At 44.5% G+C, this 18332-nt stretch overlaps 1 protein-coding gene across 1 annotated transcript in view; it reads left to right on the forward strand.

Moving 5' to 3' along the window:
* The window catches only part of SDK2 (sidekick cell adhesion molecule 2), a 247810-nt gene that overhangs the window by 161158 nt on the left and 68320 nt on the right, over positions 1-18332 (forward strand). The window contains exons 25-32 of the mRNA XM_036755650.1: positions 3754-3991; positions 5162-5277; positions 5772-5961; positions 6930-7028; positions 9685-9879; positions 13526-13727; positions 15837-15940; positions 16662-16732. Of these exons, the coding sequence (XP_036611545.1) occupies positions 3754-3991; positions 5162-5277; positions 5772-5961; positions 6930-7028; positions 9685-9879; positions 13526-13727; positions 15837-15940; positions 16662-16732 (1215 nt within the window). The remainder of the gene's footprint in view (positions 1-3753; positions 3992-5161; positions 5278-5771; positions 5962-6929; positions 7029-9684; positions 9880-13525; positions 13728-15836; positions 15941-16661; positions 16733-18332) is intronic.

Here is an 18332-nt window from a genome sequence, read left to right on the forward strand (position 1 = left end):
TGAAAGGGTTATAGAAGTGGGAAGCAGCATCATGTGATGTACCAGAACTCAGGAAACCCAGGGTCAGGTCCCGGTTCCTCCATTTGTTAGTTCTGTGACCTTGGACAAGTCACTAACCTCCTTGGGTCTTTTTGCTCATCTGTCAAATGAGGAGGTTGCACTACACCAGTACATTTCTGGTTTTATGAACCACTTTCAACAATAACAAAAATGTGTTGTGAACCACCCCCCAGGACAATTTAATATACTACTCATGATATTCCTTACAATTCCTTAATACTTACGGCACCACTAAAGAATTTTCAGTGTGAACCTTTTGGACTATCATTATGAACCCCCAAGGGATTAGCAAACTACTAAATGGGAACTATCGGATTTAATTATCTCTAAGCTCCCTTTCAGCAATAACAATTTATGAATCCTCCAAAGATAGCTCCTGGCACCAAAAATAAGCAGGGGTTATTACAAAGAAGTCATGGAGAAAGAAAAATATTGGACTGGGATTTGATTCCTTTACCCATCATCTTCTAAATGTGTGACTTTATGCAAATTCTTTCTCTCTGAGCCTCTGTTTTCTCATCTGTAAAATGGGAATGATGCTGCTTATACTGCATACTTCATGAGACTGTTGTAAGCTTCAGTGAGAGGATTGTTGTGCTTGCCTCAAAGACACTTTTTTAAATACAATTCTCTCCACTCACATTCTGCATCTCCTCCTTGCTAAGCAGTATTTGAGCCCCCTCTAGAGTCAGCCGCCCCCTTCCCTACCTCGCAGGGTTTTAAGTGTGCCAAGCAGCTAAAAGGTTAAACCCTCTAATACCCAAGGGAGAGTAGAGGGGGAATAAAAAAGTAATTACCGACTTAGTAGAAGGCCCTGGGCAACTCTTAGCTTCACTTAATGGTGCATGGCCCGTTACCTTTCCTTTGCAGGTACCAGATCATGGGAATAAAGTTCCTTTTCCCTCTTAGCAATCCCATCAATCGCCATCCTAATGGTCTCTGGTCTGTTTCACTATGTTCATGAGTTGAGGGTTGGGAGGAGGGAGGGCTTATGTGGCAGGTGGACAAAGCAGGAGATGGCAAGGACGGCCTGCAGGGTAAGAAACGGAAGGAAGGACGTTTGTGTATGAATGCTATGGATGAGGAGGTCAGAGGGCATCTGAGGCTCTTCTAAAGGGGCCGGGAGATGGAATAAGGAAGAGACGAGACCAAGACTACCCATTGGACTCTTCCCCTAACTTGTATCTCAACTACATTCATAAACAACCTCCTGGATCTGCTGGGAAATCTGTCTACCCTGATACCACAGCACCTACTACCATCTACCACATACCATGTCAACTTAAGGACAAACAAATATCCCAGGCTACCTCGAGTTAACAACCAAGAGAAACAATCTGAAATCAGAAGTATGCTGGATGCTCTGGCCCCACCAGCCAAGTCGTTAGACACAAGACCGTGACCTGTCCTTGATCTCCAAAGAGCAATTCAATCGGATTCAGTTCAACAAGCATTTATTAAATGCTGTCTATGTGGTACACCCCGGCAATACAAAGGTGAACTGGTCCCTGCCTTCAGGGAATTTATGCTCTACTAGGAGGAGATAACTTATACAGGGATAAATAAATACAAGCTTTATGCAAAAAGAATAGGGATGGCCTGCATTTTCATCCTAGCTCAGATGCTTATCAGCTGTGTAATTCTTGGATAGTCACTTAACTTTTTACAGCCTCAGTTTCTTCATTTGTAAAAAGGGAGTGTTGGACTCACTGGCCTTGAAGTTTCCCTTTCAGCTCTGAATCTATGCTCTTATAATCCTAATTTGGGGAGATGGAGCGAGGAGATAGATAACAATACCAGCTGGAAAGATCAGGAAATGCCTCATGTAGGAATTGTTCCCTGCTCCAAGAGCCTTAAAGGGAGCTTAGACAGGGAGGTCCTGCTTGGTGCAAATAGTTAGTCTGAAGTGGTGGCATGCATGCAAGTTTGCACTATTCAAAGCTATAATTATATAAAATGCAGTCATTGGTTCCATAGGCCCAATGGACCTATGCAGTGCTAATTCCAATAATGAAACAAAATTTCTTACTCACACTAATAAAGACTTAGCTGAATTTCCAAGAAGTGATGATGGGGCAAAGGAGAACATTCCAAGCGTGAAGAACAATCCCTTCACAAAGCTACAGAGACAGACTATGGAGCACGAAGCTTAGGAAACATCAAATGGTCCTGTTTATCTGAAATGTAATGTATGACGGGAAGTTATATGAAATCAGTAGGAAAAGCAGACCAGGGCCAGACTGTGAAGGGCTTTAAATGCCAAAGAGGCATTTGTGTTTTATCTTGGAGACAATGAGGAGCCACTGAAGTTTCTCGAACAGGGGAATGGCATAATCAGACCCGTGCTTTAAGAGTGTATCACTTTGGCAGCTTTGTGGAGGGGTAGATTGGAGAGGCAAGATATTGGAAGCGGGAAGACCAGTAAAGAGGCTTACTGAAAGAGCCCAGCTGAGAGGGGATGAGGGCCTGAACAAGGTGGAGTCCGTGTGAGTGGGGAGAAGGGATTGGACGCTCAACATGTGGAGGGAGAATCTACAAAATTTAACAATTGATTGGGTATGGGGTGATATATTGAGCTTGGGGGAAGAATCAAGGATGACTCCAATATATGAGTCTAATCAGGAAGAAAAGGGCCTTTGGGGGAATTGAGTTTAGATAGAAAGATGGTCCTAATAATGAGATACCTCTCTCTCTCTCTCTCTCTCTCTCTCTGTCTCTCTCATTTCATATATATATATACACGCACACATACATACATACACACATATTTACATACACATATATATACGTATATACTTGTGTGTATGTGTATATATATGTATGTATGTCTGTATATCTTAGGTGGGTTTCCTACTGCCTAGACCAGCTTTTCTGATGACTAGTTATTAGCTGAAGCTGCATCATTATCATCACCACTGTCATCATCATCAGCGTATAATAGCTAGCAATTAGATAGCACTTTTGCAAAGCACTCTACAAATATCGTCTCGTTTGATATTATATCTCATTATATTATATCATTGACATTATTTCATTTGATCCTCCCCACAACAGCCCTGGGAGGTAGGTGATATTACTATCCCCAGTTTACAGATGAGGAAACTAAGGCAAACTGGGTCAAGTGACTTGCCCAGGGTCTCACAGTAAGCGTCTGAGGCCAAATTTGAACTCAGGTCTTCCTGACTCTAAGTCCAGCATTCTAACCATTGTACTACCTTGCTTCCTGCGTTGCTGCAATTAATAAATTTCTAGTGATTTACTGGCCGATTGAGGGAAACTTGGTAGGAAGCTGGATGGGGCAGAGATGATTATACCTAGCCCTACGGTGGTTCTACCAACCGCTCCATCTGTCATCAAGATTTAATTGAGCAACCACAAGGTACCTAACAATGTAGTGGATACTTAATAGAGAACAGATACTGTCTATGGCCTCAAGGTCTAATAGGAAAAACACATGTGGTCACCAGAAATAATATAGATTTACAATATTACTAAAATGTGCTTGGCAAGGAGGGAACATCTGGCCTCCTCTTGGCAGGTTGGAAAATGGGCTGGGCTCATCGTAAAGCTCCCCTGGGTAAGACAGGCTCTTAATGGCGGCTTATAGGAGGGAGGGAATGAGACATGGTGGACAGAGGGCAAGCCGTTTGTATGTTCCAGTCTCTCTGCTCCATCTCTCCCACTTTGCTACAGCCTCTCCCAGAAATGGAGTACAATGGGAACCCAGAGTCAGTGGGCTACAAGATCAAGTACACCCGATCCGATGGGCATGGCAAGACCCTGAGCCACGTGGTCCATGACCGAATTGAGCGAGAGTACACCATCGAGGACCTGGAAGAGTGGACTGAGTATAGAGTACAAGTTCAGGCCTTCAATGCCATTGGCACTGGGCCTTGGAGCCAGATCGTTGTGGGCAGGACCAGGGAGTCAGGTACTTCCCCTACCCAATACCCTTATGCCACCCTGATACCTTCTAACAACACCCTTTGGAATTTTTTGTGTATGCATGTAGACGCAGCTAGGGACTATCCTAGCACACAGTGTTATCTGAGCTGTTATAAAGGACAGGGGCAGAGGGAACAAAAATGTTCATTTGTATTCAGTTTGCGTGTCATTTCTCAACCAAATGGAGTGATATTCTTCAGAGCACCTGCTCTCTTTCTACAGCTTCTTAGTCCCTGCCTGCACCCCAGCCCCAAGTTAGATCCCCTATTCCCTTCAGGTGAGGAGGGCTGATCTAGACAAAGCTAGTTCCATGAAGCATGCTGACAAAAAAAATGGACCTCATGACAAAAAAAGGACCAATTCCACTCCCCCAGAACAAGACATACATTTCTGGGCACAGCCAATATGGGAATTTGTTTTGCTTGACTGCATATTTGTTACAAGGGTTTTGTTTTCCTTCAGTAGGGGTGGGGTAGAAGAGAGAAAATTGTTGTTTGTTCACTGAAAAAATTAATTTAAAAAAAAATCTATTTGGATTCTGTCTCTATGCCCACAGCCTTGACCATGGTATTAAAGATGTCTGCCTTTTCCCAAGGGGTCTGAAAGAGATTAAGATTGGAAAATGGAATGGAAGGTTCCTAGAAAACACGAGAATGAAACTAGGTCTCCTTTCTCTCTCCCCACCTTACATCTGTCTAACTGTTAACCGGTTGCTAGGACCTCACGTCCCTCCAGGTCGCAGGCAGTTGTCTGTGATTCACACATGAATTATCCACTTTATAGATTCGCCATGGCAAATTATCGATTCCAGGCTCACCTCCCCGGGCCACCCAGCAAGTGCCTGGGTCTCCTCCCTCCCACTATGAGTTGTTATGTTCTCAAGACAGGCAAACTCCTTTTAATAGTAACCAAAATATAATTAGGGAGATAGATCTCTGGTGAGAAAGGCATGTAATGCATTCTGAAGCAAATAGAAGCCAGTATGGAAATTATCTGCCATTGGGGAATTACCTCTGTCTCTCCTTCCATTCATTAGTGGGGGGTATAGAGGTTGACTGCATTTCCCCCTCTTTGTAATGCCCTTCTACACTCCCCATCAAAACTGAGAAGAATTTCAGTCCTGAGAGGCTCTCTCCTGCTGTCTTCCCTCCCACAGTTCCTTCCTCGGGTCCAACCAATGTGTCTGCACTGGCAACCACCTCAAGCAGCATGTTGGTACGCTGGAACGAAATCCCAGAGGCTGATCGAAATGGGCTTGTATTGGGCTATAAGGTGGGTTCCAGGATGAGAGAAGAGAAGGAAGGAAGCATCACTGTTAGGAGCTACCCTTTTCCTTGGAATCCCCAGTCCAGGGCTCTCTCATTGCTCAGGGGAAGAGGATTTGGGTGGGGTATGGGAGGCAAAAGGACCCTTGCACCCTGGCTGAAGAAGCCTCCAACTCCCCCCAGTCCTGAGTCTCATTCTCATCTCTGTCACTGATATGCTCTGTTACTTCTAGCCGGTTACCCTTCTTCTCTGGGTCTAGTTGCAAGACAGAGAATTTCCTCCCTATACTGGGATCAAGAGGTTTTAAATACCCTAGCATCAAGTCTGCATTCTTTGGTATCCCACGTAACCCCAGAATAATAATTCTGTCACACCATGCAAGGGCCACCCATTTCTGTGCCCTATTCCTGGCCCTAACCCTAGAGGTTGATATCCACTGAGGGTTTCCTGACTCCTCCAGGCTTAGGACCCTCATACTGCCCGTCCTTCTGTCTGTCCAGGTGGTGTATAAAGAGAAGGATTCTGACACCCAGCCTCAGTTCTGGCTTGTGGAAGGGAACTCATCTCTCAGTGCCCAGCTCACTGGCTTGGGCCGATATGTACTCTATGAGATCCAGGTACTGGCTTTCACCCGCATCGGGGATGGCACCCCAAGCTCCCCACCTATCCTGGAGAGGACCCTTGATGATGGTGAGTACAGACCTGGGGGAACTGACTCACCGCATATCCCATTTTAGGTTATTGATGCTTGACCCTGGAGACTTGTCCCAGCTTGAAATTAAAACATAATTGGCTTCCCCGGAGGGAAGGCAGCTGTGAGAAAAAAGCTTCTCCTGCAGGGACTGCAGTGTTCACCTGCTGTGATTCATGAAGGGCAGAATAGGGACTAGGTTTATGCTTTCACTGGTATATGGAGCTCCCAGGGGAAGAAATCCTGTCATTGCAGGGAATTGCACTCTGGAAATTTGGGGAGAGTTGCCTAGAGATTAAGGGATTTGCCCAGGGTCACAGTATGTGACTGCCGGCATGTGTCAGAGGCGGGACTTGAACCCAGGGCTCTCTGCCTCTCTATACAACTCCACACTGCCCCTTGAAGGCAGGAGACGCCACTAAAATCCTAGATTGTGACTTGCTAAAAGGCAGCAGTCGGAGAATTTCTCAGTCTCTGCTTTAGTTTTCTGCTCACTCTAGGGCAAGGTGCCAAAGATTCTTTGAACACCAACTTCCTACCCAGTTTTGTTTTCATTTCACGTTGGGGGAAATCTCCAGGGCAAGCATCAATAGAGGGCAAGGGCCTGAGGAAGAAGAGGAAGGACTTCTTTCTGCACTTCAGGTCCTTCTAGGTCTTTTTTTTTAAACAGATCCAGTACACCCAAGTCAAGACATCACCCTTATAATGTCATTGGTCCTCTTAGAGAACACGTGATGAACAACAGCAAAACTCCCTGTTAGTTTGTGCTGGCTGACCCCTACACAGCCAAAAGCATCTCTAAACATGGACTCCAGTCGCTATTATTCCTACCTGTGCCCCTTTCCCACTGACCTTCCCATCCCCCTCCGCCCCCCCCCCCCCCAGTTAAGTCCATGCGACTGGAGGCAAACTAAGACTCAGAGCTTCTTGGACGGTCTCACTATGACCTTCCTGTTTCCCATTCTAGTCCCAGGACCTCCCATGGGCATTCTCTTCCCAGAGGTGAGACCCACATCAGTCCGGCTGATTTGGCAGCCTCCAGCTGCCCCTAATGGCATCATATTAGGTAAGCCTCAACCTTCTCCTTTCTGGAACTATGAAGGTTTTATGCTCTTCTGTGTATGTGTGTGTGTGTGTGCACACAGGCATGCTGCTGGACTTGTAATTTTATCATTGTATGGAATTCTCAGACTCCTCTGTAACTGTCTGGGACAGTTGCCTGGAACACCAAGACATTAAGTGATTTGTCTAGGGTCAAACAGCCAACATGGCTGAACTTGAACCCTGGTTTTCTTGACTTATGGACTCATCATCTTGGGATTTGCTATCTCTCAGATTGTTAGAGAAGGTTCGTGTTTAGAGGTTGGATGATACCAAGGAGGGCTTCAGTTTTCAAAGGTTCCTAAGTCAAGGAGAGATGAGGCCAAGATTGTCTATAGACAGTGAGGAGCATAAGTGTTAGAAAGAAACTCTATGTGGATTAAGCACAAGCAAATAAAGGGGCAGCTAGGTGCCACAGTGGTTAGAGCACTGAACTCAGAATCAGGAAGACTCATTCATCTTCCTGAGTTCAGATCCAGCCTCAGACACTTACTAGTTGTATGACCCTGGACAAGTCACTTGACCCTGTTTGCCTCAGTCTTTTTTATTTGTAAAATGATCTGGAGAAGGAAACAGCAAACCCCTCTAGTATCTTTGTCAAGAAAACTCCAAATGGAGCCATGAAGAGTCATACATGACTGAAATGACTCAACAACAAAATTGAGAGGTAGGGAACTCAAGAAATATGCAGCCTTCCCATTCCACTCAAGTCCAGTGATTGGCTATGTCCTACAGGGAAACCCTGAATCTCAGAGCACAAAGCGAAACATCTCCTGGGTCCTCTTTTCTTGAGCCCAAACCAAGAAAAAATTAAAGAAAAAGCAGAGACCTTTGATGGTCCAGAATGTAGTCCCTATTCTCAGCTTCCCCTAAGAATTACTAAGATTGGTGAACCAGACCATTCCCTCTTAACCAATCAAATAAGCAAAGCCTTTCTTTCCATTTTGAGCACCACCCTAAGAGAAAATCCTTCCTGGCTGAAGTCCACCCTGTAATCACACCATCTCCCAGCTTTTATTTTATGCTATCTTTGGGTATTAGATATAGATATTCAGTATGTATATACAATATAATATATATATAATATATATAGCGCATACATGTCGTGCATACATGTATATATTTGGTCAGTAGTTTTTCAGTTGTGTTTGACTCCTTGTGGCCTCATTTGGGGTTTTCTTGGCAAAGATACTGGACTGATTTTGCCATTTCCTTCTCCAACTCATTTTATAGATGAGGAAACTGAGGCAAATAGGGTTAAGTGACTTGCTCAGGGTCACACAGCTACTAAGAGTCTGAGGCCAGATTTGAACTCAAGAAGATGAGTTCTACTATGCCACCAAGCTGCCCCATATATGTATATGTACGTATGTGTATATATGTATACATATATGCCCTTATACTGTATATACATATATCTGGATATATATCTACATATTCTAGATAGATTAAGAGGAGGACGAGGTGGTGGTGGGCACACATGTAATTACATAAAATATAATATAGGCACTCAGATAATTCCTGACCTCTGTGTATCTATTTGCATGTCTGTCTCTATACCATAAAAATGGGTTTCTAAACTATAAACTCCTTGAGACCAAGGGTACAAGTTTCCCTGAACTTGGTATAGCAATTTGTTAAGAAGTGTACTAGAGAAAAAGATTGTGTGATGCTGTTGTGATAAAAGGCTTTCATAAGCCTTAAAGCATTGTATCAGTCTGAGAGTTTTATTAGCATTACTAATATTATTATAGAGATCTATTCATTTTGTAGCAGCCACAAATTGTACCTGCCACTCTGGCCAACCTTCCTGTGAATTATATACTTGTGGTTATGAGGAAAATTAGGAGACAGTGAATGATTCACTCGATGCAACTCCATGTGAGTGTGAGTGGGTGTGAGTGGCTATGGTGAGTGTGCCCTGCTGGACTTGTGGTTTTATCTTTGTAAGGAACTCTTAGATTCCTCAGTCACCGTCTTAAAGAGTTGCCTTGGATACTGAGACAGATGGAGTTTAAATGACTTACCAAGGGTCATATAACCAATATGGCTGGACTTGAACCCTGGTTTTCCTGAGTTGAGGTCATCTCTCTAACCACCTCTACACCAGCTCTTAGATAAATCTCTAAGACTAAGTTGCAGAGGTATCCAAATGCATTGATAGATTTTTTTTCCACCAGAGAAAATCCCCACATCACTGAAATCACAATGCTAGTCCAAAATATAAGCATACATAAATATATTTGTATGTTTCATATTTATATTCACACACATTTTCTATAGAATGTCAATGATACCATATTAAAGGATGGGCTATTTCTGCTTTGTATATGATGCCCCCTAGTGCCTGGTCCCAGGAGTTGGCGTCTTTTACCAGTTAAGGGACATGATTCCTGATCACAAATGCCACATCATTCCCCACCTGGTCTAATGTCACTTGTTTAGAAAATAACAACTTAGAATGTATTGTGTAGTAAATTAGTGAACTTTTAAATGGAAAGAGCCCTAACTTGAAGATGTGACATAGCATCCTCTCTGCCTGTAGGAAAGGGTTGGGTGAACTGATGAGTGTGGGGGAAAGAGTCTATCCTGCTTTCCAGCATTATCCTGCTTCTCCACAGCTTACCAGATCACCCACAGGCTCAACACAACTACAGCCAACACTGCCTCAGTGGAGGTGCTAACCCCCAGTGCCCGTCAATATACCGCCACTGGTCTCAAGCCTGAATCTATCTACCTATTCCGCATCATGGCCCAGACCCGCAAGGGCTGGGGGGAGGCAGCTGAAGCACTTGTGGTGACCACAGAGAAGAGAGGTAACTGCCTGGGGATGGCTGGGAAAGATTGAGATGATGTAGGAAGATAACGAGGAAAATTGGGATCCCAAGTCCTATGGATTCCCTTGGGTAGGACAAGGGATACTATCCTGATAACCCCCAGGAACTCTGAGAAAGAGTCTTTCTAGATCAAAGCCAGGTCTCAGAGACTCTGAAATTAAAGTGAACAGCCAAAAAATACACCTGAAGAGCTCAGGTGAGATTCAGTAGTCAATAAATGTTTATTAAGTACCTACTGTGCACCAGGCACTGCATGCTGAGTGTTGGGGGATACAAAAAGAGGCAAAAGACAATCCCTGCCCTCAAGGAGCTCACAATCTAATGAGGGAGACTAGAAGAAGACAAACGCATATAAACAAGATATATACAGCATAAGTGGAAATAATTAAGAGAGGGAAGGGACTAGAATATAGAGGGGTTGGGAAAGGTTTCCTGTAGAAGATGGGCTTTTAGTTGGGATTCAAATGAAGCCAGGGAAAACAGTGGGTGCAGATGAGAGTGGATAGCATTCCAGGCATGGGGACAGCCAGAGAAAATGTCCAGAGCCGAAAGAGATTGTCCATGGAACACGGTTCATGTTTTTCATGGAATATCAAAGAGGTCAGTGTCACTAGATTGAAGAGTACATGCGAGGAGGAAGGTGTAAGCAGACTGGAAAGGTGGGTAAAGGCTAGATTTTGAGGGACTTTGAATACCAGAGGATGTTGGATTTGATTGTGGAGGTTATAGGGAGCCACCAGAGTTATTGACTCGGAGTAGGTGAAATAGCAGAAAGGACAGAAAGGACCTTTGCTTTAAGAAAATCACTTTGGTGGCTAAATGGAAAATGGATCAAAGTGGGGAAAGACTTACAGCAGGTAGACCCACCAGCAGGCTACTGCAGTCATCCAGGTGTGAGATGATAAGGGCCACTCGAGGGGCAGCAGTGTCAGAACAGAGAAGGGAGTGTATTCGGGAGATGTTGAAAAGGTGAAATGGACAGGTCTTGGCAATGGATTGGATATGGGGGGTGGGGGTGGTGAGAGATAGTGAGGAGTTCAGCCTGACTCCTAGGTTTTGAGCCTGAAGGACTGGGAGGATGGTATTACTTTCTATGATAACAAAAAAAATAGGAGAGGGGGAGAGGGGAAAAGTTGATTTAGAGGGAAAGATAGTGAGTTGGATTTGGTACATGTTGAGTTTAAGATGTTTACTAAACATCCAGTTTGAGGTGTCTGAAAGGCAGTTGGAGATGTAATGCTGAAGGTCAGCAGAGAGGTCAGGGCGGGATAAGTAGCTCTGATTATCATTAACATAGAGATGGTAACTAATTCCATGGAAGCTGATGAGGTCACGAAGTGAAGTAGTGTAGAGGGAGAGGAGAAAAGAGCCCAGGACAGAGCCCCATGGGTCACCTGTGGTTAGAGGGCATGATCTGGATGAGGACTCTGCAAAGGAAGTGGTCAGACAGATAGGAGGACCAGGAGAAAGTGGTGTCCCAAAAACCTAGGGAGAAGAGAGTAACAAGGAAAAGAGAGTGATTGATTGTGTCAGAAGCTGCAGAGAGTCAAGAAGAATAAGGATTGAGAAAATTGGATTTGGCAATTAAGAGATCATTGGTAACTTTGGGGAGGGCAGTTGGAATGTTATGGTCAGAAGCCAGATTGTAAAGGGTTAAGAAGAAAATAGGAGGAGAGAAAGGAGAAGCCCCTTTGTAGAGTCAATGTGTTGCCTCCCTCCCTTCGCACAGGTATCCCATTCCAGATAATCATCACAATGGAAGGATTTCTCAATTTCCTCTAGGGAGTTTACCAACTCTCTCCCACAGGGTCTTGAATAGCTCAGATGGTGCATCCATCTGAAGCCTGGAGCTCTGCTTACCATTGTCTCTCTGAAACTGCTCTCTCCAAAGTCACTAATCCTCTCTTAGCTGACACATCTAACGGCCCTTTCTGTGCACTCATCCTGTTTGTTTAATGCTGTTGACCACCCTTCTCCTCTTGGACCACCCTCTACTCTGGGTCTCCAGCACACTCATATGTGTATGACCACTCTTTCTCAGCTGCCTTTGCTGGATCTTCATGCCTAGCTGTGGGTGTAAGCCCAAGGCTCTGTCCTACCCTTTCTCACTTATCAGCTTAGACCTCATCAGCTCCCATGAGTTTAATCATCATTTCTATGTAGATGATTCCCAAATCTATACATTTAATTATAACTCTCCTAAGCTCCAGTCCAGCATCAAATCCTAAACTGGAGCTCATTCTCTTTCTCCAAAAACCCATCTCTCTTCTGAACTTCCCTGTTTGTGTTGAGGGCACCTCCATCCTTCCAGTCACCCAGGTTCACAGCTGGGGACTCCTTACTCTCACTCACCCCACATTAATTAATTGAAAAAAAAAATAATTTCCAACTCCACCAACGTCTCTGGAATTTGCCACCACCCTAGTTCAGACCCTTGTCATCTGTTATCTGGGCTATTTTGTGTGGGTTTTTTGCTGTTCAGTTGTTTTTTCATCCATGTCTGACTTGTTTTGTGATCCCATTTGGGGTTTTCTTGGCAAAGGTCCTACAGTGGTTTGCCATTTCCTTCTCCATCTCATTTTACAGATGAAGCAACTGAAGTTAAAACAGGGTTAAGTGACTTGCCCAGGGTCACACAGATAGTAAGTTTCAGTCATGTCTATTTGTGACTCCATTTGGGGTTTTCTTGGCAAAGATCCTGGAGCGGTTTGCCATTTCCTTCTCCAGTTCATTTTATAGATGAGGAAACTGAGGTTAAAACCGAGTTAAGTGACTTGCCCAAGGTCACACAGCTAGCAATAGTCTGGGGCTAGATTTGAATTCAGGTCATCCAGATTCCAGGCCTGGTGCTCTATTCACCGAGCCACCTACCTCCCCATTTTAATAGCCTTCTAATTGGTCTCCCTGCCTCAAGGCTCTCCCCACTGCAATCCCTCCTCCACATAGACACCAAAATAGTTTTCCAAAAGCACAAATCTGACCATATCACACACACACCCTTACTAAATAAACTCCAATGGCTCCCTGTTGCCTCTAGGACCAAATATAAATTCCTTTGTTTGACATTGAAAACCCTTCACAATCTGGCCCCAACCTATGTTTCCTGTGAATTATTCCCCTCTACACACTCTGCAGTCTACATTGGCTTTCATGTTGAACCTCCCACTTCCATTCCTTTGCACTGGCTGTCCGACATACCTAGAACGCTACCTCCTGTCTCTTGGGATCTCTGGTTCCCTTCAAGACTCAGCTTAAACTCCACTTTCCACATGGGCCTTTGCTGGTCTCACCACTTGTTAGCCTTCCTCCCCATGCATACATAGTATTACCTTATGTTTGTTTTTTGCATGATCCTATATACGTATGCTTTATGTCTCCCTCCTGAGATTGTAAACTCCTTGAAGATAGTTTTACTCGGTGTGTGACACATAGCAGACAGTCAGCAAATACACGTCAATTGAGTGTCCCTCATTGTCAGGACATCAATTGAGAAAGCAGAATTCATCCACTCAGGCTCTTGCTGTCCTTTCTCTACCCTGAAAAGTACCAACAGGGCAGATGCCCTATTGCTGTCTAGGGTTATTCAATGATAAATTTGACCTTCCTCATGTCTCCCCCCTTACAGACCGCCCACAGCCTCCTAGCAAGCCCATAATAAACCAGGAGAATGTGAAGGCACGGAGCGTGCTGCTATCCTGGGAGCCTGGTAGTGACGGCCTCTCCCCCGTCCGCTACTACACCATCCAGACCCGGGAACTCCCCAGCGGCAAGTGGGTCCTGCACTCCTCCTCCGTGACCCACAATGCCACTTCATTTGTTGTGGACAGGTGAGACCCCATCTCCCACCCTTATCCCTGGGATACTGCTTCAGTACTGGGGACATGCTCTGACCAAGCAGAGCATTTGTTTACATTTCAGGGAAAGAGCTTCACAAAGCAGTTCCAGCCTGAAACCCCAACCACCTCCATTCTCCAAACCCCAACCTTCCATTCCAGTCAATAGTTCCCAACCTTCTTGTAATGGGGGTTTGGGGCCAATACATTCTCAGTTTCACCTTCCCATTCAGTCATTTGCCTGGGTCCCCCTCCCTCCATTCTAACCAGCTTCTCCTCCCTGCCTGGCTCTAACCCAACTTCCCATGGTGCCTTATTAGAATTTCTTCTTTATTGTACATTTCTAGAGCCCAGAGTACAGTATCAGTGGGGTGCTTTGCAGTCTTTCATTAACCATTCTTTGCAACTGCAGCACTTTTCTCCTCATCTTTAAGAGGGAAACTGAGCCACACTCCAGATTGCTGGCTTTAATGTAATTTAATTTTCAGCAGGTTATATTTTTATTCTCCACTTTACATGAGCAAGAATTTCAACTACCATTTTTTAAAAATTAAAAAGAAAGAAATTGAAGCTTGAAGCAATGTACTACACTTTAACTCTTTAGGTATTTGACTCTTTTCAAGTCCCTTGAATGCAGAGAAAGGATGGCAATATATCTGAAGAGCTAGCTCAGATCTCTGCAAACTGATGCTACTGTCCATGGTACTAAAGTGACAGTGAGTGAGACAGAGAGACAGAGACTAACAGAGAAACAGAGACACAGAGACAGAAGGACAGAGACAAAGAGCATGTGTGTACACGCATGCCCGCGCGCGCGCACACACACACTATGTACTTGCAACTTGAAATGAATACATGTGTCCTCAGCAGCCTCCTGCTCACAGCTAGATTTTAAAGGAAGCCAGAAAATTAAGCTACCGTGAGCTAAGAAATTTGGGACAGTGGTCTCTGGTCTTGATTTATCCCTCTGCTCATTTGCTGTGTGTTGTTAACAGAGGCGAGATAATGCATTTATACTTAATAGGCCAGGTTTGAAACTTGCAGCCCTTCCACTCCTCAATGAATCTGAAAATTTTGGTCCCTGCATGTTACTGTCCAAAGGGAACCTTGAGCCTTCACTGTAATACATGCTTTAATTACCACTTGCATACTGTGCAAAGTACAGTTTTCTGGAATGAAACATTTGTGCGTTCTAATGTGAGTAATTATATTGACCAACCTTGGTCACCAAAAAGAGGCGAGGAAGCATCTCCTTCCTCTCGATAGAGTTGGAAGACCATGGATGTGGAATGTTATATACACCATGAAACAAGGTCACTGTGTCACTTGATTTTGCTTAGCTATTTTTTCATTGTTACAAGTGATAACTCCCTAGGGAGAGAGGTGAGGGTTATATCCAGATATGATGGGTGCAAAGCTAAAAGCTTAGCATTATATCCAGATATGATGCTCTAAGCACATCCACATTCAGAAGCCATTGCTTGGATTGCTTTGGGATTTTTTGCTCTGGGTTTCTTTAGGATGTAAGAAAAGAGCAAATGCTTTAAGCTAAAAGGCATCAGTGAACCATAATTTTAAAATAAATGAATGTAGCTTGTGTGCAGTGAATAGATCGCTGAATGTGGAAACAAGAAGACTCTTCATTCAGTCTCCACCACAGATGCTTACTAGCTGTGTGACCATTGGCAGGTCACTTAACCTTTCTGTGCCTCAGTTTTCTCATCTGTAAAATGAGGGGGTTAGACTCAATAGCCTCTAAGGTAGGTCCCTTCCAGCTTTAAGCCTATGACCAAATGATCCTGTATGAATTTATAAATAGTAATATTAAAAGTATCCTTGTTACACCGCTATGTATGACACATTAGATATCTGCCCATCCTGCCTACCCCTACTTAGAGCACTCGATACTGACCAAATCAATTAACCTTTCCAGGATTTAGTTTTCCCATTTGTAACTTGGGAATGAAAATACCCATGTTCCTTTTCACCAGTTCAGGCCGGACAAATGAGTACACAGAGGTCAGAGGCTGGGGACAAAGGTCCTGTTGGAAGCAGGGCTATTATTCATTCATTTAATCAGATTATTTCTTTATTTCATCCTAGGCTCAAGCCCTTCACCTCCTACAAATTCCGAGTCAAATCAACCAATGACATCGGGGACAGTGAATACAGTGAAGAATCAGAATCCCTCACCACACTACAGGCAGGTCAGTGACCCTTTCTCTTCCCCACCCTATGATGTAGCCCTAGCTTGAGCCAGTTCCTGGAGCTGCAGGGGGCAGCAGCTACTGTGCACACTCTTCATCTCTCTCAGCCCTTAAGGTGGGAGAAGTTGCAGGATCGTCTCTGATTGGAATTCCAGAAGAGTGGAGAGTGACCAGTCTTAATGTGGCCACTGGCTTAGGGGAACAAAGAGGGGGAAAATGTTACCAGTTTAAATGATGTTAAGCAGTAGCTACCAGGTTGTATAGTCACCACCCTAGTGTCTGGTTCAAATAGTTTCTCTTTTCTTACATCCTAAAGAAATCCAGAGTGAGAAACCCAAAGCAATCCAAGCCATGGCTTCTGAATATGGATGTGCTTAAAGCATCATCTCAGAAACTGCCATGGACCTAAAGAACAAGGCAAAGGGAGCCAGATACACCTAAACCCACTGGGGTTTAGGATGCATTAAAGCCCCTGGGCTGGTTGTCCACTGCCTTTGGTCCTTCCTTTGTAGTCCTCAGGAGACCCCTCTCCCCCTCTCTGAGGGAATCAGATTGGCCTCATTTTCCCCCAGGTAGGGGGTAATTCTCCTGCCTCCAGCACCATGAATCTTAAAAGGTTACCGACACTGGTCTGCCAACATCAAAAAAATCATAGGGTCATCTCAGGGCTTGAGGGGAGGCTCTGGGCTCCTGGATTCACAATTTTCCTTCTCTTCCTCAGCCCCAGAAGAAGCTCCCACCATCCTCTCGGTCACCCCTCACACCACCACTTCAGTACTGATCTCCTGGCAGGTATGGAGGGCCTGGAAGGTTGAAGAAGAAGGGTGGGGCAACGTTCTCCAAAGACATGGGGATATGCTCTATGCTGGGACCTAACCTTTAGGAAAGCCTTAAGAAATAGACCTAATACTTCTTTTAGATAGAAGAGGAAAGCCACCAAGGAGGGAGATTAACTACAATGGGGAGAGAGGGTAGCTTCTCCTAAAGCACATGTACAAAGATTGCACTGAAGATATAGAGGAGGGCCTCATCTGAGTCCTCCCACACATTCTCTATGAGCAAGTGAAGAGATTCCCAGCAGTCAAACCTGGAAATAGATATGTGTCCCTTGTTTTACACACACACCTTTATTCCTGGCTTTGTGCTTGAAGCCTTTTTTTAGGTTCTTTCCTTCCAGGGAAATCAGCAGTCCCTCACTTTCTTCATCAATTCTCCACCAAGTCACACACTCACTGATTCTTCCCCAGATATAGCCAACCTTACCACCACCATCACCTATAAGATTGTTATGCCTCTAGGCCTAAGGGAAATGAGAGAATTTGGGGCAGGGTGCCAGGTTCCTGAGCCCTTCCCTTACCCTCTCCTTACATCCTCCAGTCTCTCCTGGGAAGAGTTCCTGACCCTGGCCCTCAGTGTCCAAGGAACAGTGATATAGGCTCCACCTTATAGGATCCCAGGCTTAATCTGCCCTGCTCTTCTGCAGATAGGAGCCTGGATCAATGAATGAATGGAAAAAGACCCACTTAATTAAGCACACACTCTGTGCCAAGCACTGTTCTAAGCACTAGGGATACCTAGAACAATTGAGAACCTTTGTTCCCAAAGAGCTCTCTCTCTATTTGGAGGAGACAATATATAAAGAAAGTCTGTAATCAGCTACGGATGACTTAGCTCTTCTCGGTGACACAGTGATCCAAGACAATTACAAATGATTCATGATGGAAAATGCTCTCCACATGCAGAGAAAGAACCAATGGACTCTGAATGCAGATCCAAGCATACTTTTTTTGCTTAGTTTTTTTCGTGGTTTTTTTTTCTTTTTGGTCTGTTTCTTCTTTCACAACTGTGACTAATATGGAAATATATTTTACGTGATTGCACATATATAACCTATATCAGATTGCTTACCATTTTAGGAAGAGGGGAGGGAGGGAGAAAAATTTGGAACAAAATCTTATAAAAATGAGCACTAAAAATTGTCTTTACATATAGTTGGCGGGGGGGGGGGTGGGGATAAAATACTGTTAAAAATAAGAAGGTGAAAAAAAGTCTGACTACAGGGTAGGCAGAAAGGCCTCAAAATCCAAAGGCTGCAGGGGCAGCTAGGTGGCTCAGTGAGTAAAGCACTGGCCCTGGAGTTAGGAGTACCTGAATTCAAATCCAGCCTCAGACACTTGACATACTTACTAGCTGTGTGACCTTAGGCAAATCACTTGACCCCAATTGCCCTGCTTCCCCCCACCCCCTCCAAAAAAAATTTTTTTTAAATCCTAAGGCTTCAGAAGAGGGGTAGATGGCAAGGCCCGGAAGCCTTTAGGTTATATAAAGAATAAAGATGGCAGTCCTAGAAGTCTGCCAAGGTATGGAGGCAGAGCAGATGGTAAGACCTGAC

The sequence above is a fragment of the Trichosurus vulpecula genome, chromosome 4 (genome assembly GCF_011100635.1).
Source record: "Trichosurus vulpecula isolate mTriVul1 chromosome 4, mTriVul1.pri, whole genome shotgun sequence".
NCBI lineage: Eukaryota > Metazoa > Chordata > Mammalia > Diprotodontia > Phalangeridae > Trichosurus > Trichosurus vulpecula.